The sequence below is a fragment of the Equus asinus genome, chromosome 21 (genome assembly GCF_041296235.1).
Source record: "Equus asinus isolate D_3611 breed Donkey chromosome 21, EquAss-T2T_v2, whole genome shotgun sequence".
Lineage (NCBI taxonomy): Eukaryota > Metazoa > Chordata > Mammalia > Perissodactyla > Equidae > Equus > Equus asinus.
Window position 1 is genome coordinate 84,414,135 of NC_091810.1, and position 26,503 is coordinate 84,440,637.

At 45.8% G+C, this 26,503-nt stretch overlaps 2 protein-coding genes across 20 annotated transcripts in view; one reads left to right on the top strand and one right to left on the bottom strand.

Moving 5' to 3' along the window:
- The window catches only part of DZIP1L (DAZ interacting zinc finger protein 1 like), a 112,214-nt gene that overhangs the window by 15,174 nt on the left and 70,537 nt on the right, over positions 1–26,503 (bottom strand). For 13 of the 16 annotated variants that reach the window (XM_070493374.1, XM_070493376.1, XM_070493375.1 and 10 more), the window contains 2 exons: positions 25,817–25,973; positions 23,512–23,724 (listed from right to left, as the gene is read on the bottom strand). The gene's annotated coding sequence lies outside the window, so the exon portion shown is untranslated. Of the gene's footprint in view, positions 1–2,833; positions 9,106–23,511; positions 23,725–25,816; positions 25,974–26,503 lie in introns of those variants that run through there. The other 3 variants (XM_070493371.1, XM_070493372.1, XM_070493373.1) reach the window with 2 other exon arrangements.
- CLDN18 (claudin 18) lies at positions 239–25,051 on the top strand. Of its 4 annotated transcripts, none has more exons than XM_044754019.2 (6): positions 9,116–9,507; positions 18,567–18,731; positions 19,359–19,476; positions 21,770–21,880; positions 22,837–22,972; positions 23,360–25,051. In XM_044754019.2, the coding sequence occupies exons 1-6, from the start codon at positions 9,288–9,290 to the stop codon at positions 23,372–23,374; spliced, it is 765 nt and encodes a 254-aa protein (XP_044609954.1). In that variant the 5' UTR covers positions 9,116–9,287; the 3' UTR covers positions 23,375–25,051. The 4 variants fall into 4 exon arrangements, with proteins under 4 accessions (XP_014707453.1, XP_044609954.1, XP_014707454.1 ...); XM_014851968.3 differs by having other exon boundaries at positions 9,136–9,507; positions 23,480–25,051; XM_014851967.3 differs by lacking the exon at positions 9,116–9,507 and adding an exon at positions 239–476 and having other exon boundaries at positions 22,837–25,051.

The following is a 26,503-nucleotide window of genomic DNA, read 5'->3' on the forward strand; positions in this document are numbered from 1 at the left end:
ATAAACAGTGAGTAGAGTGTACATATGGTGGAAAATAAATGGCTCTTGGTACCATGTTGTGGAAATTATCTCACTCAGGTAGATAAAGGAGGAGGGCGAGCCCAGGTGGCACTGTTGAGTCCCCTCCTCCATTACATGGCCCATTCGTGACGTGTGCACCAGTGTCTTCGAGAAAACTCCATCGCTACACTGAGCACTCTCAGAACTGGGCTGTCCCCTTTTCGTGTGGCACTCTGTTTTGACGCTGTACCCCACCATGGCCGTGACAGCCTGCCAGGGCTTGGGGTTCGTGGTTTCACTGATCGGGATTGCAGGCGTGATTGCTGCCACCTGTATGGACCAGTGGAGCACCCAGGACTTGTACAACAACCCTGTGACAGCTGTATTCAACTACCAAGGGTTATGGCGCTCCTGTGTCCGAGAAAGCTCTGGCTTCACCGAGTGCCGGGGCTACTTCACCCTGCTGGGGCTGCCAGGTAAGGGCCGGCGCCTGGTAGGCTGGCGGGGGAGATGGAGCAGACGGGGGATCGCAGCCTTTGCCTGGGCACCACAGAGGGACCGCTGGGGAGGGAAGAGCAACAGCCCCACCAGCAGGGTGGGACAGGAGTGCAGGAGCCTTAGGGAGAGGAGCTCGCTGGAGCTGTCAGGTCTCTGTTCCCCTAACTGGGTGGTGCCCAATTTTCCCCAAGGGGCTTACATTTTTAAAATAACTCCTATGTGAGCAATGGCATTGAGTCTCAATCACCCACGGGAATAGGATTTGGGAGACCCAGACTTTAGCCACTTCCTTCCTTTAGCCCCAAGAGTCCCCCTCCCTGAATCGGGGACTATGAATCTCCTGAACAGAGTTCCATCTCCCGTCCTCCTTGGGTCTTCTCCCAGCTTCCAGGGAATTCTAAGCACGTAGCAGCAACAGAAATGGGGCAGAGGAAAGGGCCAGAGAAAAAGAACCGAGTGCTATGTTTCTCTGGGGTGTGCCAGATGGGCCCCTTCTCTGTGGCTCCAGGCTCCTGACCTCCAGAAAATATGGGTCACCTGCAACCAGAATCAGGGCACTCTCTGCACAGAGGACTTTTGTGGCAAGTGAACTCTACCACACGGGGAAAGGTGTGTGGGCTGTGGTGCCCACTGCCCCAGATCAGCGTGTTAGTCACACAAGGATTGTGTGTTTGTTCGCTCAGTAGATTGGGCATTTTAACTTGAAGAAAAATTCAAGTCACAAGAGTAGAGAATGTTAAAACAGTCCTTCATTCAAGTAACAGAGTAAGACAATGGATAAGCTTGTCATTTTCATTTTTTGGTTCTTTGTTCCTTCCATAGATACATATCAAAGTCTTGAGAGGGGCATTGATCTAAGGCGGGCATTGCAAGGAGGATCAGAAATAGAAAGTAGGGCTGTCCCTTCCGGGAACTTGGTATTTGACGGTAGGGTCAAGACTAAGACATGCACAGAAGGCACCAAGTGAAGACTTTGGTCACATGGTGATTCATTCTTTTATACCTTCCACACATTGATGGAGGGCTCGCTACAACCTCAGGGTTCTGTGGGCCTGGCACCCCCAAAAATGTGAACGCACACCCCAAGCTGGATAAGACAAGGTACCAAGTGAGGAGGAGAGAGGGCCAGTGCTGCAGGAGAGGAGATGAGGAGGGAACTGCTCAGGGGAGCCTTTACCGAGGAGGAGAAACCACAAATGAACCTTGAAAGGTGGTTAGGATTTGGAGGGGCAGAATCACAGAACAAAAATCTGCATGAGCAAAGGCATGAGGGCGCTCCCACCCGAGTCTTACTCAGGGGAAAGTGAAAGAAAGACACTGGGTGGGAAGAGGGTGCATGTGGGGATGATTATGGAGAGCACTGAATGCCAGGCTAAGAGAGGAAGGGCCTGGGTATGAACAGGAGAACATGGGCCCCATCAGTGGGTGACCAGCTGTCGATTCATTGGGGTCTCCCTCCTCTAGGCACTGGAGGGAAGGGGAGCCACTCCCAGGTCCATGTGTCCTGCTGGCCCTGCCTTAGCTCTGAGTCTAACCACCTGCCCTGGGATTCTCCCTCACCTCAAAGGCAAAACGCCCAAAACTCTCCAGAGACTAGGGACGTGGGTCCACACAGAGCTAGAGGCCATGATGGAGAGAACCAGCCTGGGGCTGACCTCATACCACACAAGTACCTGAGTGACATCTGAGGGGCTCATACTGCTTCACAAAGGGCAGGTCACCGCGGCAACCCATGCACTGGCACTGAGTAAGCTGCCTTGCTATCTTGTCTGTAATCTCTACAAACCACCCTGAGAGCCTGGTGTGATTATCGTACGTTTAGAAACAAGGAAACCAAGTTTGTGTAACTTGCCCAAGGTCATATACAGATGGAGACTGAAGGAACTCAGCCTTTGTCCTGCCTGCACCCAAGCCCCAGGCCACAGCCCTAACAGGGAGCCCAGAAGCTCTCAGACACAAGCAGACACCTCTCCTGACTAGGAGCTTTCTACCCCCAATGCAGAGGCGCCTTCCTAGCCTCTTCTCTTGCCGAAGTCTGGTGCCGCAGCCCCACACGGTCCTCTCCTTGGGAGTGTCCTGGACTAACAACAGGTGCCAACACCCTCCATACTTGTCTTACAGATGGAGACTCGCAGGAGCAAAGAGACTTGCCCAAGCTCACAGAGTTAGAACCAGGCCAGACGGAAACTGCCTGTTAGGTCTTTTCTTAGAACCTGTGTGTGTGTGTGTGTGTGTATGAAAATCCTGTGACTAGGTAGTTTAGAGAAGTATTTTCCAAAAATAGTGTTGTAGGAATCCCTTTTAAAAGAAAAAGAATTCTTGCAGACCCTCAATGTTGATTTAAATTATAGTTATTTTAATGTCACTTTAATACATACGAGTATAACAATAGATTTAGATTCCTCATGTATACACATCTTATATACATACAAACATCACATTTGCAAATGTAATCTAAATAACACTAAAAAACAAATAAACCCAAATTTAAAACTTAATTTGGTGTTGGGGGTAGTGTTCACTTGCATTGGGAGTTTAACAGGATCCTCTCCTGTGGTAGTGAGGGGGCTGCCCCTTGGTAGCTCTTTGCCGTTCTTGTTCACAAGAGGTAAGGTGGCCTTGTGGCGCTACTGAAATGCGGCTCGAAGGCTATCAACCCAATTATTTCTGGAATTGGGGAGGGAAAGTTCTCTGCTGTGTATTTACTGCCACTAATTGTTGCAATCAACTACGTGCAAAGACAGGACGGTGCCATGCTTCCTGGTGGGGTTTCTGTGGTTTGGAGCACCAGGGCGCAGGTGCCTGAGCGCAGAGGGCCAGTGCCACAGGGCGGGGAGAAATTCCCCGTGTTCTGTTTGAGCTAGAGTGAGCTCTTTGTCTGTGTGCCAGTTGAGGACATCACTTGGCTGTCCCCTGGTATAAACATGATCAAAAACACCAACATAAACATAAACCAGGAGTGGCCAGCCAGAGGATCTGGAACATGCTTGTTTTAATTTCCTTTCCATTGCCATTGAAACAAAGGCACAGAATTTTAAAATTTCCATTGAGAAGCTTCACACTCCCGAGAATGCAAACACAGACTCTCAGGCTCAGAGGCAAGAAGTCAGGCACAAGCAAACCCTCCAGAGAAACCCCAGGCATAGGACCGGTGGCCACCCTCCTAGACCAAATCATTTCATGGCCCATAACCAGCAGCCAACTGGTCCCAGGCTGACTAGGTTTAAACAAGGTCTCCTCTTGGTAAGGACAAGGAAGGAAAAGCAAAGGCCTTTGGCCCTGTCACACACGGGGAAGTAATAGGGAAATAAATAATAACACAGAAATTGTGACATTAGAAGGAATATTTATTCATTCAACACACATTTGTTAAGCACTTACTCAACAGTGCTCCAGGCTGTCTGTATATGGGAAACATAGAAACATAGAGATATCAAAAGGCTCACAAATCCAGAAAGAGAGACATTGAGGAAACAGATCATTGCAATACAAAGTTCCTCAGCCTCAGCACTATTGACAGTCTGGGCCATATAATTCTTTCCGTAGGCTGCTTTCCTGTGCATTACAGGATCTTTAGCAGCATCCCTGGCCTCCACCCACTAGATGGGAGTAGCGGCACCCTCCCCCTCCCAGTTGTAACAAATGAAAATGCCTCTAGACATCGCCTTATGTCCCCTGGGGAGCAAAATCAGCCCCCATCAAGAATCCCTGCAGTAAAGTATAGCAAGTGCTATGCGTCGTACAGGCTGCAGACACGAGGAGAGGAAGGCTTCCTAAAGGAAATGATGAGTGAGCTGAGTTACCAGCGACATGTGCAAGGTACCCCAGAGGATAAGGAGGCAGACAGAGAAACACCATCTGGGAAGATTCAGTGGCATGAGAGAGCGTAGGACAATTAAAATTGCTTGGTTCTGTGTGTGTGATATGAGCCAGGGAGGGGATGCGGCACAATGAGACGTGTTAAACGTGTCTTAGGAAGAATATCTGTAAATATTCGGCAAGAATGAAAATTAATAAGGAAGCTTTACTAAGAAGAATTTAAAAGCCTAAATTAAATGAAAAGATATACTACAGGTTCCTAGATAGGAACATTATAAAGATGTGAATTTGTCCCTAACTGATGTATGATAATAAGTAACATATTTACTAATTTATTATTAACAATAATAAAATTTATTGAGATCTTACTATGTGCCAGGCATTGGGTTAAGGAATTACCGTATATTAATATACCTAAGTGACATAATTTTATATATTTACACTTTAGTTTTCTCAACAACCCTGTGAGGTAAGCAGTATTATTATTTCCTTTTCATCGATGAGGAAACTGAAGCCCGGAGAGGTTAACAATGTCCCAAAGACACAGTCATACTTAGTAGTCAGTGTAGTACTAGGTGTCAGGGCGAGGATTCAGGCCCAGGCAGACTGCCCCAGAGCCCAAGCGCTTCTCCATTACGAGAATTCTAATCAAAACACCAGTAAGGGTTTTCCTCTGGGAACGTCACAAAGTGTTTATCTATAAAAAGTAGCGGATGAAATTAACTTTTGAAAGTTTTTTTAAAGAAGAAAATAAAATTGGGGGGCTAACTGCCAGATATTCAACCAAATTCCAATGCTGTAATAATTAAAAGTGTGCTTTGGCCCAAAGATGGACAGACAGGTCAATGGAACAAAATCTAAAATCAGGAGGACGCATCTGTGAATTTAATGCTGTAGACAGAGGGGGTTCCACCAAGCAGTGGGGGGATGGTTACCCAATTGGTGCTGCAGAAATTATTGACTATAAGCCAAAATAGATTCCAGACTGATTAAATGTAAAAATACATGATAGTTTTAAATCTTCTAAAATTCTAAAATAATCCTAAAATCGTTTCTATCTCCTAAACGGAAAATAAATTCCTAAGACAGAAATGGTGGAGGATAACACAAAAGAAACGAAACTCATTTGACTGCACCATTCAACAAATATTTGGGAAGCGTGTATTATGCACCACGGACTGGGGAGCACATTTTCTCCAAACCATTAAAAAAATTAAAAAGCAAATAATCAATGGGAAAAGATCTTTTCAGTAATCATAGCAATATATTAAGATCTTTAACAAATAAATAATTCATATAAATTTATAGGAAAAGTGCTAAAATTCCAGTAAATAAATGAGGAAGTACAAACTGAAAACTCAAGAAAAGAACAAAACCAATGCTTCATAAATATTTGTTTAAAAAAAAAAGTTTCAAACTGATTAGTAGTCAAAACCATGCAAATTAAAACAGGCGATCACGTACAAGTCCCCAAACTCACAGCATAGGTCAGGGTGTAGTGAGGCAGGAGCTTTAGAATACTGCTGCCAGGAGCAAAATTCGTGGAAAACAGTCTGGTTCTACATAAAGAAGATTTTTTAAAACTTCACACCTTTTGACATCTTAATTCCACTCTTAGGAATCTATCCTAAAAAAGTAATCCAAAATGCTGGCAGGGAGTTATATGTAAAAATGTTCCTCATAATGTCGTTTTTCATACCAAAAAAATTGGAGGAAGGGTACAATCTAACTGTATAAGAATAGATGCTGTTTAGGTGAATAATAGCATTTCTACGTATTAGAATACTAGTATGTTTATGTTAAAATACTAACTTGCTCATATGGAATTAAATGTTTAATATAAAACATGTTGCAAGATGTTTACAAGGAGCTTTCATTGCACATGTATGCAATTAAGTGAAAAGAGCAAAACATCAAATTGTACAATCTCTTAATCATTTCTATATATATATATATATATATATATATATATACAGAGAATGGATAAAAAGGAAATATGCCAAATATTTTGTGTAGGATTTAAAATTACAAGTGACTTGTTAACACTTTCTCTACTTTCAAATTTTCTATTAATAGTACCAAAAAGTAGAATCAGAAATTGGGGATAAACAATGTGGTGATATTTTAAAAGAAAAAAAATAATAGTTGTACCAATCATTTGTCTTGCTAGCATACTAATTTTACTCCTCCCTAATTCCTGGATATAATATTTTATAATGCTATTTGACCACCATTTTTACCTAATTACCATAGATGGTGTTATATTAACATTCCTAAAAAGCTGTAAAGAAAAAGTGGGAGACTGGGCCAGCCCGGTGGCACAGAGGTTAACTTCGCACGTTCCACTTCAGCGGCCTGGGGTTCGCCAGTTCGGATCCCAGGTGTGGACATGGCACCGCTTGGCAAGCCATGCTGTGGCAGGCATCCCACATATAAAGTAGAGGAAGATGGGCATGGATGTTAGTTCAGGACCAGCCTTCCTCGGCAAAAAGAGGAGGATTGGCAGCAGATGTTAGCTCAGGGCTCATCTGCCTCCAAAGAAAGAAAGAAAAGGAAAATTGGAGGAAACGTTTTCTCCAATGTCAGTAAGATAATATAAGCTCCTGGAAATTTATAACCCACAATGACACTGCCAGAGCTACATTTAAACCTGAATATAGGAATTCTTTCCCCTAAGAAGTCAGGAAAAAACTTTGTTCCATTTTAAAGGTGATTAAACAAAGTTGTACCAACCCCATTATTGTTAAACAGAATCAGACCATGAATTATCTCAGAGATACATTTTAACAAAGCCTATTGCCATGAACAAGGAAGCCAGATTTTCCTCTTGGACCCCAATTCACTCTTTGTCAGTGATGGCAAAAGCAGTGGCCCACTCATTTCAGAGCACAGAAAACTCACCAGAAAGTAAAAAATATCATCTTCCAGATGTTTTAAAACATGTAAATATTTGTTTCACATAAAAAAATTGTGCAGACTTACAATTTCTCTCTACTCATTCAGTATTCTACTTTGGTTGAGGTAGCTTTAGTTTATCCTTTAAAATTAACTTTTCCTCCTTCCAAAAAAATAAAGTCACTGTTACCATTTCAAACAGGAAAGAAAGCTTAATGCATTATTACCTATGCAACTTTTTTCCCTGTCTTGCAATTTTGCATAAAAACATTTGCATAGGGAAGTGGGAGGGAAAACTACCAGGAGTGAGAATAGATAACTTGTAATAACCTATTTTTTACATTTTGCCATTTTCAATCTATTATTTCAGTGGCATTATTGTCAATGTGTTTGAGGGGTGTTAAGCAAATGTCATAAAATGAACACCAGAAACAAAAGTCTGACAGATCTCTTTATGAATAAAAAGCCTGCCTCTTGTTTGAAATAAGATTAAAGTGGACTCTGTCCACAGAAACAGTGGCAGAATCATTCCCGAATTATTCCAACATTTTCCAATCTAATTGATTAATCCCCGTCCACCAGCAGAGACCAGAGTCACTTTGTCTATTGTCCCCTCCTCCCCTTTTAGGGTTGGTCCTCTAGCTCAGTTCAGGGGAGCCACAGCCACCAACACCATTCCATTTTAAGTCACACACTCTCGCTTATGCTCTTATTTTGAGTTTCCTGGTTCATGCTTCCTTCTCTACAAACGCAGATCACAGAACCTAGAGCAAGGTGTGCAGCTGAGGGGAGTGTTGCCTCCATTCAAACTAGGGGGGAGACCTTCCATATTTGCTTTCTGTGTTTGCTGGGAGTAAAGCTGTGGGAGCGCCGGGAGGGTGCGCCCAAGATAACATTGAAACGTCCAGATGGACAGGCTTGTTTCCTGGGGAGAACCTGTACAGGGTAGAGATTGGGGTGTGGGTGTGTGTGGGTGTGTTTCAGGGCCTTGAAATCCAGATTTGGGGAATGACCAATTAAACTGTATCTGAATTCAGAGACCAGCCACATGACCCACGGGAAGCCACAGATTGATCGATTCTCTAACGAAATTGAATTGTGTAGACAAAACGCAAGGGCTGATCTCCAGCTGATTCTCTCTTTTTTGTAATTATATAACTCCTGATATTTTGACCAACGGTAGTGAAAACTTTTCAGCAAAACGTAGAAGACAGTGTGTGAAATCTCAAAAGGCTGTGAAGTATTCTGGTTTAGTTCCCACGTGTTACAGATGAAAACAGGTAGCACACAGCATGGTAACGTCGGCGTCCAGAGACGATCCTAGGTCTCTGAGTGACCGGCTCAGGGTCTTTGGCCCAGCCAGCCCTGGTCCCTCCTCTGGCCTTTGTGGAACCTTCTGTTTTGCCACATGGTCCTGTGGTTCTTGTGGCATGAGTGAAAGGGCGAGCTGGAGGTCAAAAGGATGGCTTGCTGCTTCCCATCCCAGTTCCAACACCTGTGGACCAAGAGCATGTCTCTAGGACTTGGCTCCCTGTTCTCAAAAATTGGGACAACTCTGCCCAGGACACCTGCCCTACCCATTTCTGTCAGGTCAAAATGGGAAGACGTAAGTGAAAAGTGGTTTATGAGTTGTGAGGAGAAAGTGTAGAAGTCTGGTTTAAGAGATTCCTGGGGCCATTTTATTACGCATAAGTTCCGCCAAGTGGCTTCCGTGACAGCAGGGTCTGAGGAAGGGCCGGTGGGGTTCTCATTGCGCTGGCCGTCAACTCGCCCCAGCCGGCGGCGTGCTCGGGATGCTCGGAGCCCAGCCAGGATGCCGGGATGCCGGAGGCTGGCACGAACCAGCTGGGCCTGCGCCGCTCAGCAGGACAAGTGCCTCTTGGGGCCGGTTCCCTAACAAATGAAAAAATTACGCCCTTGAACCAAGAGTGAAACAGAACTATCTAAGGAAAACACTGTGAGCAAACACGGAGAGCGGAGGGAGAGCGTGGGTGAGAGCAGCTCCCTCCAGGGCGCCGCGCGGTGGGCCCGCACCTTCCCGGGGGAGGCGGCGGCCGCAGGCCCAGGCCAAGGCCATGTCCACCACCACCTGCCAAGTGGTGGGCTTCCTCCTGTCCGTGCTGGGCCTGGCGGGCTGCATCGCTGCCACGGGGATGGACACGTGGAGCACCCAGGACCTGTACGACAACCCTGTCACCTCCGTGTTCCAGTACGAAGGGCTGTGGCAGAGCTGTGTGAGGCAGAGCTCGGGGTTCACTGAGTGCCGGCCCTACTTCACCATCCTGGGCCTGCCAGGTAGGCGCGGGCCACCCCCGGGCCCACCCGCCGGGAGCGGGGCCAGGGGCTGCTGCTCTCGCTGGGGCCGAGGGACCCCACGGCAGGGGGGGCTGGGTGGGACCCGTGCAGCGTCGGCTCCGGCTAAAGGTGTGAATCTGAGAAGTTGGCCCCGTGTCAAAGACAGCCATAGCTGAACAGGACAAAATCGGAGAATTCAGTTTTAAGTTAAAGGAATGGGCAGTAAGGACGCAGGTCTTGAAAGAATGGGCCTGTTGTGGGGTCATGCTACTAGAATAGACTAGAAAAATGTTCCTCAAGAAGAAAATTAACTGTGTGCATGTATGTGCCTGGGCCTTGCTCCTGCTTGCACATCCATGAGAAGAGAGAAGCAGGATGGGGAATATTTTCTTGTCGCTGAAAAAGTTTTTCGAGAGCTAATTTCATGTCATTTTCAATTTAATTTCATTTTTCTTTGGACAATTGGAGTCTCTATAGGTACCAAAAATATATATTGCCATTAAATTAGAAATATTCTTTTTCTGCATTTGTGTTGAGAAGTTCTGGTATGCACTCACAATGTATGTCAGAATAGAATTACGGAATTACAGTAATTTCAGAATATAAATATAATTATAAATGTGATATCCTTTCAGCCCTGAAGATGGAATAAGTTAAACCTCTGCTTTTAATACAGATAACTATTTCAAATATGCATCATAGGAATTTTGCATTCTGGATATTATGGGTGCTTTACTTGTATTTTTTTTTTAAGTAAAAAGAAAATAAATGATCACGCTAATTAGTGGCTCCAGGGAGTGGCCAAGATGTGAGTTTGGTGAGGAAAGGAAGAGAGCGTTGGGTTTTGCCTCTCTGAAACAAACGCCTTGTAAACAGGTAGATGGAAATAAATTTCACAAAACTGTTAAGAGCCTGTGAAGCCCTTGAAACTGAATCGTGAAAAACAATTCAAATAATTCATTTTCAGAAAGAAATAGAAGATAGTGACAGAGTAGAAGAATTGGGGTATTTACTCCATTTTTGGAAGCCATTCATTTTTCAGGACCAACAGGATCGTGGACTCTAGAGAAGGACCTGCTTAGGGGAGCAAGGGAGGCAGACCCTGGCCTGAGGGAAGGAAGCCACGGAGGAGGGATTATGCTGTCAGGGGAGAGCAGAGGTCGGAAGGGAGGAAATGCAAGACCGTGGATTGTTGACTTGCTAGCTGCACCCAATTTTATCTATCAAAGGAAGGAAGGAACTACCAAAGGAGGAAAAAAGATTGACCTTATATTCAAAATTTAGGCATGACATCCATAACTTCATGCTCAATAACCCCTTCCCAGGGCTCCGTCACACGTTATCAGTCTCTGTTTTGTCTGTGTCTTTCCACACGTGGGCTCCCAAATATTCCCACCCTCCTAAATGGCCAGACCTCTTTGCTGCCACTCTCACTTGTCCTTCTGGTTCTACCAAGGGATCCCATCCTCCAGGAACCGTCTCGGAATCTCCCCCACCTCCACGCCCAACCCCCAACCCCCACCCCCACCCCGCTTCCCCCTGGCATATGTACTCTCTGCAGAACAAGATCCCTCCCCCTCGCCCTGTCTCCTCCAAGGCCGACCTCTCCACCGGGCTCTGCAGGCCCCACACCATGCTGTCTGGTCGTCCCTGCTGATCAGCCCTCTCCTTCTTGCCTCGTTCATCTCTCCTCCTCACTTATGCCTGTATCCTCTTTTCCTGGAAAACCTCTAGATTCTGATCATTGTCAAGCTCTATCTCTCCCTAGGTCACTAACAACCAAATTAAAGGACTAAATTTTTCTACCACCTCTCACTCTTAACCTTTCTCAGTCTGGTTTCTGTCCTTCACCTCTTTAGAGCGTTTACTCCTTTGACTGTAGCAAAGGGTTGGACAGAATCTTCCAATCACCCACTTCCAGTTCTCAGTTCTCATCTCCCTAGATATTTCAAAACCCAGCACCTTCCATGGTTCCCCACTCCCAGCTTAATCAGGTGCAGACATGACAGCCGGACACCCATGCCCTCCCACCTCCCTCACCTCCCTTCCCTGCCCTATGTCTTACTGTTCCTCTGCCCTCAGCCTGTGCTTCTCCCTGTCCATTTACTATACTCTGGGCTTGGTCCTGGACACCCATTGCCCCCACTGCCTCTGTGCCCCCTCTACCACCTCCATCTCCACAAATCTTCCCATGTGCGAGGTCCAGTTCACATTCCACCTCCTGCCTGACGCCTCCTCACATCCCCAAATTGAATAGGATCCCACAAATCTCTGTACCAAACCTAGAGCATTCTGATAGATTGAGCATATTCTCTCCTCATGACACTGCTCACAATTCTGAAAAGCTAAAACACCCCCAGCAGCCATCACAGAGGTGTACCCCAGCCCTGCCTGTCCAGATTGAGGGAACAAGAGTCCACCAAAAGCCAGGAAAGACATTTCTTGGGACTGAGCTTGCAGAAAAGGGGATACCTCCAATCATTGGCAATCTGTGGCCATGGAGAACAGCATGGACTTAAGAATAGCCAGTCCTCGTGCAGCAAGAGGGACTACAATGTAAATTGGCATCCCGAAATGCAAATATTTGTTTCATGACTTAAGATTTGGCCGACTGAGGTAAGGGTTGGGCGGGAAAATTACCAGGAGGAAGAGACTAAAAAGAAGCTCAAAAACTGAAGGCAGGAACGTAAGGAGATGGAGGAGCCAGAGCGTGGCTTGTGGACACTTGGGATCCTGAGGGAGCTGGAAGGAGGAACACTAACCAGCCAGGACCTGAGGCCTAGAGGGGATTCAGCCATCGGAAACAGCTGCTGAAAGCATTTTCTTGAGCATGACAAGGGGTCTAGGGAAGAGAGACCTGATGCAGAGGAGATGGGTAAAATGCCTGGAGATAGAAATGCAAGATGATGGAGCATTTAATTTTGACCTACTAGCCTTTCTGCTGGAAGGGAGTACCACCTTCCAACAGAAAAGTAAGCCTTAAAGTGCTATAAAGACATGAGGCCAATACCATTATAATACTTTAGTTAATGATCACTACCAGTTATTCAATTCTTCCTATGTATAAGCTCTTTTCTTGCAAAATCTCACTTAACTTTTCATTCATCTGATAAAAATGTATCACATTTAGTTGGAACTTATGGCCGTAGAATAATTTCATTCCATTCAACTAGCTATATGATGTAACCTACAGATAGATTACTGAGGCATACCATGGTAGTAGCGGGACTATTTACCCATTTACCACCAGTTCCGTGTAATTTATAGCCCAAGATTCCCTCTCACTATATTCCAAACAGTCAATGTAGTATGGAGTTCCCCAAGGACAGTGCACAGAAATAAAAACAGCTACTATTTATTGGACTGCACATAGACTGTCCAGTTTAACCTTCACAACAATACAGGGCAATACGTATTAGCTTTATTTTTACAAAAGCGGAAACTGAGACTGAGAGAGGGGGCAAGCTCCCATGGATGCCAAAGCTCCCATGGATGGAAGATGCAGAAACAGCACATGAACACAAGGCTGAAAGGCCTCCAGGTCTGTGTCTTTTCCCCTGCCCCATGCTCAGGCCCTGTTTCTACATTCCGGCTGGAAGGGGCCACGTTTATAATTGAAGAGATTGGCCTGGGTCTGAGCACAATAAGAATTGAGAGTGTATGGGCACCTTGGCCCATTTATAGCAACATCATCAACAATGCACAATTAGGCGTACTAAGTTTGAAGAGTGGGTGACTTGTGTCATTCTCAATTCCCCTCCCTGGAGACAGTGGGAGGGAAAAGCAAAGGGCAGTCAATGAGCAGGATGGAGAGGAGGCGAAGACCTGGCAAACTCCCGTCCCTGGCGGCATGATGACATCGTGGTCAAGTCAGGCTTCTTCTAACGTGTTTGCAGATATTTGGACTGCATTTGGTGCGGTGGCGGGGATCTCTGGTTAGAGGCAGGTCAGCAGGGATCAAGGGCATAGCTTGGCCACCTACCTCTCTTGGCCTCGATTTCCTCAGCTGTGAAATGCTTCACAATAAGGCATGTGTGTGAAAGTGCTCTGCGGCTCGTTGACATGATCTAACTCTTGGCGTCATTAAATCATTACTTTCATGTCTACACCACCCAAAGCTCTCAAATGGTTAGGACATTTGATCTTCCTGGTTTTTTTCTTCTCCAAAATCAAACATCTTTTATGAACCCGAATGTACAAAGTGAAGACCATTGAGGGTCCGTTTTTCTCCTTCCCATCTCCTGTCCTGCCTGTGTTCCGAGCGCTTCACTCGTTCTCGGTCCCATTGCAGGCACTGAGGGTCTTGATGTTTTTCGTAAAACTGGCTACATTTCCTCCTTTCTACCTCGATGTGAAAAACAGCAGCCATGGAGAGCTAGGGAGTTTCCCATCAGCTGTCCATCACGTTCACACGCACAGGAATGGGGAATTTAGCAAAACAACATTTACCCCCGAGAACAATCCCGCAAAATCCATAAGGGAAAAAACTATGAAACTGCTCTTAAGTGCCCTTTCTAAAGAGCGTCCCTGTCTATTTCTTCTTACTATTGGCTGAATGTTTCACATCAAGTCTAGCGCTCACGATCCTGTGAAACCAGTTTGTCTTTCCCCACTGTCTGGTGAAAGAAACTGACCCTGGGAGGTAGAGTGGTTGTAAGGTAGTTATCAAGTTGAAATGAGATCTGGGGGAGCCTCTTGGTTTTCAGTCAAGCTGCTTTCCCTTTCTTCAACAAAGAGACATGTTTTAGCACAAATATACCTTTTTAAATATATGGACAAACTTCTAAAAGTGTACACACTATTATACCTCTGAAGGCAATCTCACAGAGAACTGAGAACACATTGACAAAGCCTAAGAGAACCTGTGTCTTAGACATAAAATGCGGCTGGCTGCCCTGATTTCTCGATGATCAAAGCTATGTAGAGCCAGGATTCAAATGCCTCCTCAGCTTGCGGTTGTGGAGGTTGTTGCTTTGATAGCAAGCATAGCCACCCACAAAGCATCATGCCCTAGCATGGACTAGTCAGTGGTGGGGCATCATTTCTTGGTGGGGACACACATAGTCAGAGGTATGTAGTTGGACACCCCCTTAGTGGTGAAAAGGAAAGGCAATGAGGATGGAAGCCATCTACACTGCCTTACCCATCAGCCTGCTCCCCTGCTCATTGCCAGCCAGATCCTGAACCCATCCTTCCTGATCTTCCCCTGACCTTAGTCCAGGCCTTTCTCCTCCGCCTCCTCCTTTAAGATCTTCTTCCCCTCTTGCCCTTTACACTCCCTCATGCATGACTTTTTCAAATCCTCAACCATAATTTATCACCATGTGAGAGGATTCAGGTTTGTACACAGTTAGTGCAAGCCAAAGCCACGTAGGGTAAGAGAGAAGTACATTCTTTTTAGAGAAAGGGCAGAAAGTGATATTTACTGATCCTGCCTTAGTCTATGCTGGTGCTAAGTAGCATCTGTTCTTCACAATGTCTCCGTGTAAGAGATATCTCTATCCCACTCCAGAGTTGAGGAAGCAGCATCAGTGAGATTAAAAGACTTGCCTAATGACATTCACCTGGTATCACATTGTTCTGTAGGATTTCGGTAGATACAAAGGACCTCCATATTGGTTCCCTGGGATCTCTGGAGAATCTAGGCACTTCCACCTTGTTCTAAAGGGCTTTTCCTCCGAGGCCTGGCCTCAGACTTCCCTCCTCTGGCTCCCCTCCTTTGAACTCCTCCACTAGCCCTTCCACCCTCCAATCTGAGGCCAAGCTGTGCCTGAAGGTATGGGTCCTCCCCCCTCCCCCCCCAACAAAGGCCCCAGGTCCAGGCCTTTGGCCCCTGGTGACTTGTTGTCTTATCAGCACCCCCTACCCCACCCCCTGTCCCCCAGCCAGCTCAATGATGTCAGCCACTGGGAACTCTCCTCTCAACTCCAGTCTGAGCACCTCTTCCTGAGCCCCCTTGAGGGCTGTTTTCCAAGATTATTCCTTGAAATTTTATGTTATTGAGCAATTAAATGAAAATCTCAAGGGGTGGGGCCAAAACATTAATATTTCTTTTGAAGTTCCCCCCAGGAGATGCTAAGAGACAGCCAGGGTTGGGAACCACACCCGAAGTCCCCTTGCCTGTCAGTCCTTTGCTCCTTTGGGGGAATAAGATATTTTGCAACGGGCAGGGAACACTGAGTTGCCATTTTTCTGTTTGCTTCTGTCAGCCCTAACGCCTGCCCACCCTTCAGGTCTGATAATTCTGCATTGTTCTTTGGAAAGAATGCTGTGGTCACACCTTTGGTGCAGGGAATCAGACTATAGAGCCCATTGACTCAGTGTTATCAGCTGATAAGCCTGTGCCTCTTGCTCAGAATATCAAATAAGAGACAGAGTGGCTAAAAAAGAAACCTATCCTGAAGTCTGGGGCTGCCCCACAAATCTCCTCTCTGTAGCTGCCCTGAACCACAGGCTTGTAGTTTGTGTGTGTTAAAGAGAACTGGAACCACACCACGAGTGACCATCAGAAAGTGGTTCTACTATAATTCCTTAGCCAAGGCACTCCCAAGGTGAAAAGAAATTTGAGGTTCAAGATTCCCAGTAAAAATATAATCTTCCCAGGTTGTAAAGTGCCTGAACGCAGAGATTATTTCTCATGAAACTATACCTCCTAGAGCATCTGGCAAAGGGTTTTTCAGAGAATTTGAGCTTAAAAATACTTGATGAATGAATAAGTGAATTCCTGGATGAGTGTATGAATATGTTAACGTGTGACTATGGAAGTACATAACGTGCGCTGGATGAATACACAAAGGCGTAAATGAGTACACGAGTAGATGACACATATTTGCTTTTGTTAATGAGGGAATGAACAGTGTGTTTGTTCCTGGCATCTTGTGGCCCCTGCAAAGCCATTGGGCGAGGCTTTGGAGAACAGAGGTGACACACTGGAGCCCTCCTATGTAAGGAATGTATCCAAGGGCCACTCCAAGGCCCTCATAAGTTCTCTTTCCCTTACTAGAGCCACCACTGCTCTCGCATCAGAACTCAGCTGCAAGCCCAAGATGCCAGTGTTAATCAATTCTCCCAGGAATGAATGGTCAGATCCTGGAGGATTGATCCACACCATAAACCAATACATTTACCCTGGGAATACAGTTGCTAATAGGACCAAGACTGATGATGGCTGCTTGTAGAATTCTCTTCCCAGCAGAGAAGCAAAGTTAAAATCAGAAGTTTCTTTAGGGAGAAGAGAATCAGAATCAAGTGAATGGAGATCGCTGGTGTAGATGGAGTAGCTGGATACCGTCATCTCTGCACAGGGAGATACCCGATGAGAAAGGTGCCAGGCCCCATTCCTCAGATGCTGCAGAAGCCTCTTTAATGAATTCTGCATGGTCTACCTCTCCTTTTTCAGTATGTTTTATTGATCACCAATTCTTCCGTCATGACAAATTGCTTTGCGATACACACCTTAGAGTAAATAAGCTGGCAGTTCCACTGATATTGGCCATATTTGAGATGGAAATCTTCCCAAAGAGATTGGAGAGAATTCCCTCCCAGGGCTCCCCTGTCTTGAGAGTCACATTTATAAATAGTCTCCTGGGACAGAGTATTCCCTGAGATGATTTTTGGAGAATATCCCTTTATGCATTCTTAGCATCCATTTCAGAGGATGACATTTATGGCCAAGCCTCCAAGTTTGGAGGATACATCCTATTAGGAGCTTACAGGTCCCTGTACCGTGACGGCAGCCAGACTCTGCCGGTTTTTCCAGGATAAGGTACCTGAAAGCAACATACTGTGTTGGGAAAGTAACCATTTTGAGACAGTTCTGAGTTTGACCCCCAGCTCTGCTTTTCCCTTCATATGTGTCCTTAGGTAACTTAACCTCTGAGTCTCAATTTCTTCAATTATAAAATGGAAGTAATATTACCTACATTGCAGGAGTTTTTTAATGTGGATTAACTTTTTAATGAAAATTGTTTAATTAAAAGCCCCTAATAGCTTTCAATCAAAAGTAGCAATTGGCCATGACAACTAGGGTAGGACGGAGCTCTCTGCCTTGTATCACACAGTTCTTCAGTTCTGCTTTATCAGAACTACCCACACTGGGGCCTTTCCCTCTGAAAGAGACCAAAGATTCATTTGTCTTCCTTTTGTAAAATTCATTATGCTTGTAATGGACATGTTTAATAACTGTCTTTCCCCTCCTTGGAAAAGCTCCATGAGGGCAGAGACCACATCTGACCTGTTAATTACTGTCAATCCCATGCCTAGTCATGGGGCTCAGTAAAGAACTGTTGAGATGAGTCACTGCACTTTAAGGAAGCACTAGAAGCCACTTTGGATATATCTGGAGGGGAGGTCACTGCAGGAGAGTCCAGCAAGACCAAGAGCTCCCATTGATTCCTGGAAAGGGAATGGCTAATAAACTGTGGTTGGGTTGGGTTGAAAGGTCTGAGATTGATATAGTAGTCTTTTATATACACCCCAAATCACAGCTCACCAAGCCCTTAGTTGTCCCTTTGGAAAGAGGCAAAAATACAATGCCCTTGGTATATCACCTAGTGACCTTGCTTTATTATATGCTATAAATGAACACTGCGTTTTCCTAAAGCAGACCCAACTATATGAAGCACTGAGCCTATATGGAAAGACCAGAGAAGAAAGACGTTTGGGTTAGAAGTCAAAGCAAGATAGTTTTACTCCAAGTTCTATCAGTAATTTTTAATGTCACCTTAATCAGGCCATTTCCCCTTCCTGAGCCCCAGATTATCAAGCTTTAAAATGCGGAAATAAAATAGTTAAATTCCATTGGCCCTCCCAGCTCCAGCAGTCCCTAATTGTCTCATTCTACATTCACATGCGTGTCCTTCATCAATTAGATGATTGTAAGCAATAGTTTTGCATTTCCCACAATTCCACATCCCCTGACAACGACAAGGTCCACAGTTTATGGAGTTGCTATTTCTCAGCAGTTTGGTGCTAGTTGGTTGTGGTTGCATTGTTTTATTAACAGAGCTTTGTTCAAGTGGTCTTATTTGTCTGCTTGTCTCTTGCCCCTTGTCTTGCAGCCATGCTGCAGGCAGTGCGAGCCCTGATGGTCGTGGGCATTGTCCTGGGTGCCATTGGCCTCCTGGTGTCCATCTTTGCCCTGAAGTGCATCCGCATTGGCAACATGGAGGACTCTGCCAAGGCCAACATGACACTGACGTCTGGGATCATGTTCATCATCTCAGGTGAACAAGGAGCCTGGGGTTCCCCCTCTCAAATATGCTGCTGGGAATGTCAAAGCAAAATCTTTCTGGCAGAGGAAACACTGTTCTCTCTACTGAGTGTGATCTGAACATGGATCAGAGCTTTACACACTGGGATTCAAAATCTGAGACTAAGACCCCATTACACTCTACGGAATTGTCACGAGTGCTAAAGCTCCTCTTAGCTGCCAACCCCACCCTGTTATAAGAGACTCTCAACCCTAGGGTAGTCATGTGACTCAATCCCCAAAGGCATTATTTTGGTAAGACTCTAGAAAATGATTTTAAGGGAAGAGCTCTTAACATAGTCAAAGGACCAGGCCCAAAATATTTGTACTATTAACCCCCGGTCCCAAAATGCGTAGAAAAATCTCTTTCTGTGCACGTGTAAATCCTTCCACAATTAGGGAGATAAGAGAGTCTAAGCACCTAATATAACATCTAGCACATAGTGGGACTTCAATAATCGGTGCTTGGATTGACCACTCTGTTATGGGAACAGGATATTCTGCAGCCTGCTCCTCTACACTCATTTATGCACACGCTGCCTCAGAAACATGGTGATCTCTTTAAAACTGACTCTGGAGCTTTCTTATTCTTTGCCCACAGGTATTTGTGCAATCGCTGGAGTGTCTGTGTTTGCCAACATGCTGGTTACTAACTTCTGGATGTCTACAGCTAACATGTACACCGGCATGGGTGGGATGGTGCAGACTGTTCAGACCAGGTAACCTCCTAATCTAGTCTCCGTGCTCCATGGGGAATATTGTTGTAAAAATCCGATTAAACACATATGCCTAATGTGATTGTCAGTGCCTGAAATAGCAAAAATTTATCAGAGGCAACCATGCCATATCATAAATCAACAATGATCTGTAAATTCATAAACTTCATTTCAGTGAAATATCCTCAGTGATATGACTTGGGGCTGATCTGACATTTGCATTGAAATACAGCGACAGTTCACAGTATTTATCTAACACTCTTACACAGGCCCCATTGTGGTGGCAATGAAACAGGCACTGTTAACCCAGGCATGTAAATGAGTATCAACCCGCATCTCCAGTCCATGACAGGAACCTGGCTAGGGACAGGTAAAAGCTGGAATAGAAATGAGCAAGATGTAGTTTAGGTGAGGAAAGTAATGTTTCTTCCTTGTACAGCTGCTTTTTTCTCTCATTCATTAATTCATTCATTTTACAAAGTTATTGAGCACCTGCTGTGGGCCAGGAACTGTCCTGAGTGCTGGGGATAAAGACAAGGTCCCTATTCTCATGGAGGTTACAGTCGAGGAGAGGGAGATAAAACCCCACTATAATTTGGTGTCTGAAGAAGGGTAGAACTTTTAAAAAATGGAAGAGGAATTCCACACCCGTATTCATTTAGCCACTTCAAAGGAACATATTTCATAGCCAGAAGCAGCAGCAAATTCCTGAAGGAGAAAGATCTTGTTCTGGGACAACAATGTAAATATTATACCTTAGTGACTCGTTATCTGCGGAATGGATCCACTTGGTATTTCTCCAGCCACACCATCATGGGATACAGGCAGGGTGTGAGGATATATAAATCCATTACTCTCTGGCTCCCTGGAACTCTAATCCCCATCCTTGTTCCTGCTTTGTTTCAAGAATGGGAAGGAAGTGATCCCCACAAGCTGCCCTCATCCTTCTCCATGGCCTTCCCATGGTCTCTTGCTTACAAGGGCAACTTAGAAGTACCCTGACCAACTCGTCCTGGTTTTCCTGGGACTTTCCCAGCTTTAGCATTGAAAGTCCCACATCCTGGGAAACTCCTCTGTCACAGACAAATCAGGATGGTTGTCATCCTACATAGAAAAGCCCACCTTGTCCAAAGTATCTGGGTATCTAGTGTCACTGCTCCTGACCAGCAGAGTCACCCACCCACCTGGCACCCAGCACTAATGCCTGTCGTCACTCTCTCCTGCCATCTCCCTGGAACCTGCCCCTGTCCCTGGGGCAGGCAACTTCAGTCCTGAGACTGAAATTACAGGATTCTGAAAGGCCTCCAGAACATCTTTATCCACGGATGGGCTGTGGTTCCCCCCTTCTTTCTGTCTTCTCATCTGTTCTACCCAGGATTCACACAAGACAGCATAGCTACCAAGAAAGATCTTGGCAGCCAATTGATGGGGCTTTGGTTCTGGTTCCCCATTCGGTCCCAGGATCCCCTCCTCTGCCATTGCTGCATTGAGTGAAACATTGGCAGAGTCTAAGCCCTGGACCAGAGCACAAACCTCCTGCCTTCACACGATACACGGCTTGTGAGGTGTTTTGTGTTAGCCTTTCATTTTATAACCTGAATTAATCATCAACTTTTAAAAATTAGAAGTGCCAGAGGTTGGGTTACTCAGAAACAGATCCTGAGGATCCGTGTGTAAGTGATTTACTAGAGAAGGGGAGACTGGATGGGGAGGGGGGCAAGCAGGACAGGGGAGGGCATGCTTTCAGATTAAGTCTTGCACTCCGCCTGATCCTGAGGAGCTATGGGGCATGAATTACACCTCTGAGTTGTCTTGACTCCAAACTTTCACTCCTTCCTGAGTGGATGGTTGCCGGGGTTCCTTGAGTTAGATAAGACGAAAGCTTCTTGGCCCAAAGTAAGAACTCAAGGGACCAAAACTCCTTCAGAAATAATAACTGGAGATAGTCCATATCTCTCGAACTTTTCTTGCCAAACCTTCGAGACACTCCCCTTTGCCAGTAGGGAGGAGGGGGTTTCCTGAGGTGTTTCTCTGGGATTAGACACTTACAGGTAGTTCTCTGCCTGAGTGATGCTAGGGGCCCAAGAATCTCCTGCTGTTTCGCTGATTAGCTTCAGTCCCAAGTCCATCCTCCAGGGCACCTGAGAACGTTGGCTGTGACCCAAAGGAGTGTATGTTTCGGGGGCGTGGGTGGGGATAGATGTGGAATCCAGAAAGGATGGGCATGGCCAGGTGCCGTGTGGGGAACCTGGGGAGTTGAGTCACCCACATTCACAGCCACCGTCTCCCCGCTCAGGTACACCTTCGGTTCGGCTCTGTTTGTGGGCTGGGTCGCTGGAGGCCTCACGCTCATTGGAGGCGTGATGATGTGCATCGCCTGCCGGGGCCTGGCGCCCGAGGAAACCAAGTGAGTCTCCCCTCCCCAACCAATCAGACGTTTGATGCGAGTCCATCCTAATGTGTAATTTGCAGCCAGAATGACAGCCCAGGGATATGGAAGAACTTTATGACTAAAGGTTCAGGAACCTTCTCTTCTATGGGGAACCTAAAGAACAGAAGGGGAATATTTCAGCCTGAGCAGATTTAGGAATGATCCTATTTGAAGGGAAAAAACACATCCCTCTAGGTTCCCTCTGACTCCAGTGTCCTCCTCACTCAATGGTTCTCAGCTCGAGCATTTTGTCCCCCAGGGGATGTTTGGCAACATCTGAAAACTCTTGATTGTTACCACTTTGGGGTGGGGAGGTGGGTGATACTGGCATCTAGCGGATGGAGGCCAGGATGCTGCTAAGTCTCCTACAATACACAGGACAGGGCCCCACAACAAAGAAGCATCCGCTCCAAAACGTCAATAGCATGTATGGCTGCTGAGAAACCCTGCTTAACTCCAGGAATGGACCTGGAGCTGGGAGCCCTGCATCCCAGTCTGGTCCTACTGCTAACTAGCCCTGTGACCTCCAGCAAGTCGTTTGCCAGCTCTGGGCCACTGTTAGCTCCTCCATGAACTGAGCAGATTAGAGCAGATGGGCTGCCGTTGGTAACTTCCAGCTCACAAATTCTATGATTCTTTGGCATTACCATGTTCCCCTGGACAGTATTTCTGGTTCAGCTTCATTTTAGCTGATTACCAGAGGGAGCTCACCAGTCACCAACTACCAGCTTTAATAGAAAGCAAGAAATTCTGCTCCAGAAAAACCAGTGTCTCAAAGCCTGGGGTAAGCAACTGCCTCAGTTTGCCCAGGACCAGGGCTTTCCTGGGACACTGGACTTTCAGTGCTAAAACTGAGACATTCCAGGGAAAATGGGGTGGTTCGTCCTCCTACCGAATACATCTATGGTCATGGAATGTTTCTCTCTTTTCAGCTACAAAACCGTGTCTTATCATGCCTCAGGCCACAATGTTGCCTACAAGCCTGGAGGCTTCAAGGCCAGCACTGGCTTTGGGTCCAACACCAAAAACAAGAAGATATACGGTGGAGGAGCCCGCACAGAGGACGAGGTACAATCTCATCCTTCCAAGTACGACTATGTGTAGCCCTCGGAGACACCTCGCGCAGGCAGAAGAAACCCCCCCCATTAGAGCTCACCCCAAAACAAGGACATTTTATCTTGATTCCTGATCACTTTTGCCTCACAATTGGAAGTTAGCAAAGCCTTGATTTCACCTGGTGAGGCCAGATGGTCTTGGCCACACATCTCCGTCTCTAAATGTTCCATCACGAAACAGCTGAGTTATCGGATATGAATTAGAGGCCGTAGCTCATATTTTCCAGCCCTCTATTTCCTTTTTTTTTTAATATAACCTCCCCAATCTGATGATAGAATGTGGTTTGAATTCCTATCAGACATATGGATGATTTAGACAGACTCTCTCTCTTTCTTCTAGCCAATTGCCCATTGATGATCTATTTCCCAACTCGTCTCCCAGAACAATTCTAAAAGGAAAAAGAGAGTCAGTCAAAAGACACCATTTTCTGCTATCTAATTTTTGCCTCCCTTTCCCCAGTTTGGCTACTAATAAACACTGACTGGAGAAGAGGTGATGGGGAAAGATCTTAGTAACGTCTCCAGCTCATTATCTGAGTTTTCTCACACTGTGATTTTGAACGTTACCTGACCAAAGTGATTTCAGTTTGTGGAAACCATGCCTTTCTGCTTCTGCTGGCATCTGCTAATTCCAACAAGACTCTCCCAGCATCTCCAGGGCTCTCCACTGCAGATCTTCTTTCTGTCACCAGCCGGAAAGTGTCCCTGGAGGAATGAGAAAAGGATTTCTTTTTTTTTTGTAATCTAAATATATTTGGTATTCTAAATATAGTTAGAATAACTAGTGTATTAGTGAAATGATACACTGGCTCTGTGAATTAGCCTCACCCCTGCACGTAGATAGAAGAAAATGACAAAATAATTGCTTTGACGTTGCCTCTATTGTACTTTGTAAAGTCACACTTAAGTCCGAATTTCATGAAATGCTGACTGATCCTAATCCTCTCCCTTTGAGGTCTCCAGGACTCTGATCATACATGATAGAGTCAGTGTAACCCTTTGAAAACCAGATAATGGAACACAGCAGATCCTAGGAAGTGAGTTGAAACCAGTTCTTTCAAAAAAGAAAAAAGTGATGAGCCTGAATGTAATGTTATGTTTCCAAGAGACACATATCCACACTTGCACGACTACAGGCCACTGTCACTTGACAGTCGCACTTACTTGGCACTGTGGTCAGCTTTGTTCCTCTGAGAGCTGCTCCCATCACTGAATTCACTAGAGTGGTTGGACGGTTGGACGTTCAAGAACGAAAAGCTCTCTGCAGCACACACCCTCCCCGTCTTTACATCACTGCTGGAGAAGCCCTCAACTCCTTCTTCCGGGCCACCAGATTTCCATCCTGGCACCAGAGCCAGGGTAGGCCCCCCAGGAAAGGGAGGTCAGCGCAGTCTCTCAAAACTACCTAATCAGGCAGCAGCATTCGCACCGGGGGAATCTGACCCTTTGGTTATTACTTGGGAAAAAAAAGTCTTCACACCAATAGTGCGTGTGAAAGTGGTCTCCCGGAGATGGCTGAATATCCACAGGAGTCTTCAGGCTGAATGGACCATGTCTGGGGGAAGACCAGATCATGGCCCATTAAACAGAGGAATCGGGCAAGGAGCCAAAACAGTAAACTCAGAGACCCTTCTCACTAGACAGCAATGGTTTCAGGCCAAATCAGATAGAGGACCCAGGGGACTCATTGTCTGGCACTGGGTAAAGGACAGACAGATAAATCAATTCAAGCAAAGGAACTGGGGATCGGGGGAGAGGAAGCTGAGCAGTCTAGGGCATCAGGATTTGAGTTGAAGGTCATGGTGAGCTCTCACTCCTACCTACAGAAAGTCCCTGGTCAGGTCTGAGGCACTGGGGTGTGGCTCAGCTGGGTTTTGAATTCGCACATTCTCTATCCAACACTTCATTGTTTGAAAGCCTCATGTAGTTAGATCGTGCTTTGTAATTTTTTTGTCGCTCTGACTTATTGTATATGCATTGAGTATTAACCTGCATGTTTTGTTACTTAAATATTAAATATACTGTTATCTCACATTGGAACAGCTTCTGCTCTTTTCTCCTAAGCTTTGGGAAGTGGAGGTGGGAGGCTTAGCACCTCAAAGCCGAGCGCCTCTTCCTGGGGTGTTTCTGTTTGCAGGATCTGTGTCTGCTCAGCAGCAGCCTGGCTGCCTGGAGGCCAACCAGGTCTGATCCAGGCCAGGTGGTGGTTTCTGCAAGATTGGAAGCCTGAATAAAAAGGGATTCCCAGCACAGCCAGGCATGCAGCATGGGACCAAGGACCAAGTGTAGCCTCTCTGACCGTGCGTGTACCAGCCTGAAGTGTCTGACGTCATTGGCCTGCCCCTGAGCTAGTAAAGCAAGAGAGCCAATGGCTGTCCTCTTGATCATGTCAAAGGCTGCGCTTGCCAGCTCAGTTAGCTGTACTCACTGAGGCTGCATTGAGCTGTGGAACCAACATGAGCTATAGTCAGAACAGCCCAGCCTCAAATCCAGGCCACACCACTTCCCAGCCACATTAGCTTGAACAAAGCACTTAGACTTTCTGAATCTCAGTTTCCTTGTCTATAGAATAGGGACATTAAGAATAATGGAATACTATGTACTGGGGGGATTTGGGGAGATAAGGCAGAAAAAAAAACAGAATAATGGAATAATGCAAGTAAAGGACCTGTTTAAATGGCAAACACGCAACTTGCACAACTTTAAGACAAACAGAGCATTGGCTTATGTAACTAGGATATCTGAGGCTAAGATTGGCTTCAGGCACAGCTGGATCAAGGGATATGATAAAGACTACCTTTTTCTGCCCTCTTCTCAGTTTTGCTTTCCTCTCTGTTGGTTTGCTTCTCAGGCAAGTTGTCCCCACAGGATAGTGATGGCTGCTCATATTTCTAGGCATATGCCATCCTTCAGCTAGGGAATCTTGCCAAAAGGAGGCATCTCTTTCCTGATATCTGTAAGAGAAAAAAATCCTGATAAAACTCTTTGGATTATTTGATTCATGGCTCCATCCCTGAACCTCTTGCTATAGCCAGAGCAGTGGCATTTAGCTTGGCCAAGCCTGGGTCCCACAGTCAAACATGGAGATTTGTCATATGCCACAAAGACTGTATCCTAAGGACCCAGAGCTTAGAAGTAAGGAAAACTCATTGCTTTGCCTAATTTTTTACCCCTTTGGTTAAACCTGAACTCCAAAAAAAGCTTCAGGGGTACAACCTCAGAACCTCTCTGACTGGTTACCAAACAGCGTAGTATTTATAGTACAGAGAGGAAGGACCTGAGAGATTACGCTGGTTCTCACAGAAAACTGATATTTAAAACCTAAAAATGGTAAAACCTTTACATTCAATTTTTTTTCTTTTTTGAGGAAGATTAGCCCTGAGCTAACATCTGCTGCCATTCCTCCTCTTTTCGCTGAGGAAGATTGGCCCTGAGCTAACATCTATGCCCATCTTCCTCTACTTTTTATACGTGGGGCACCTAC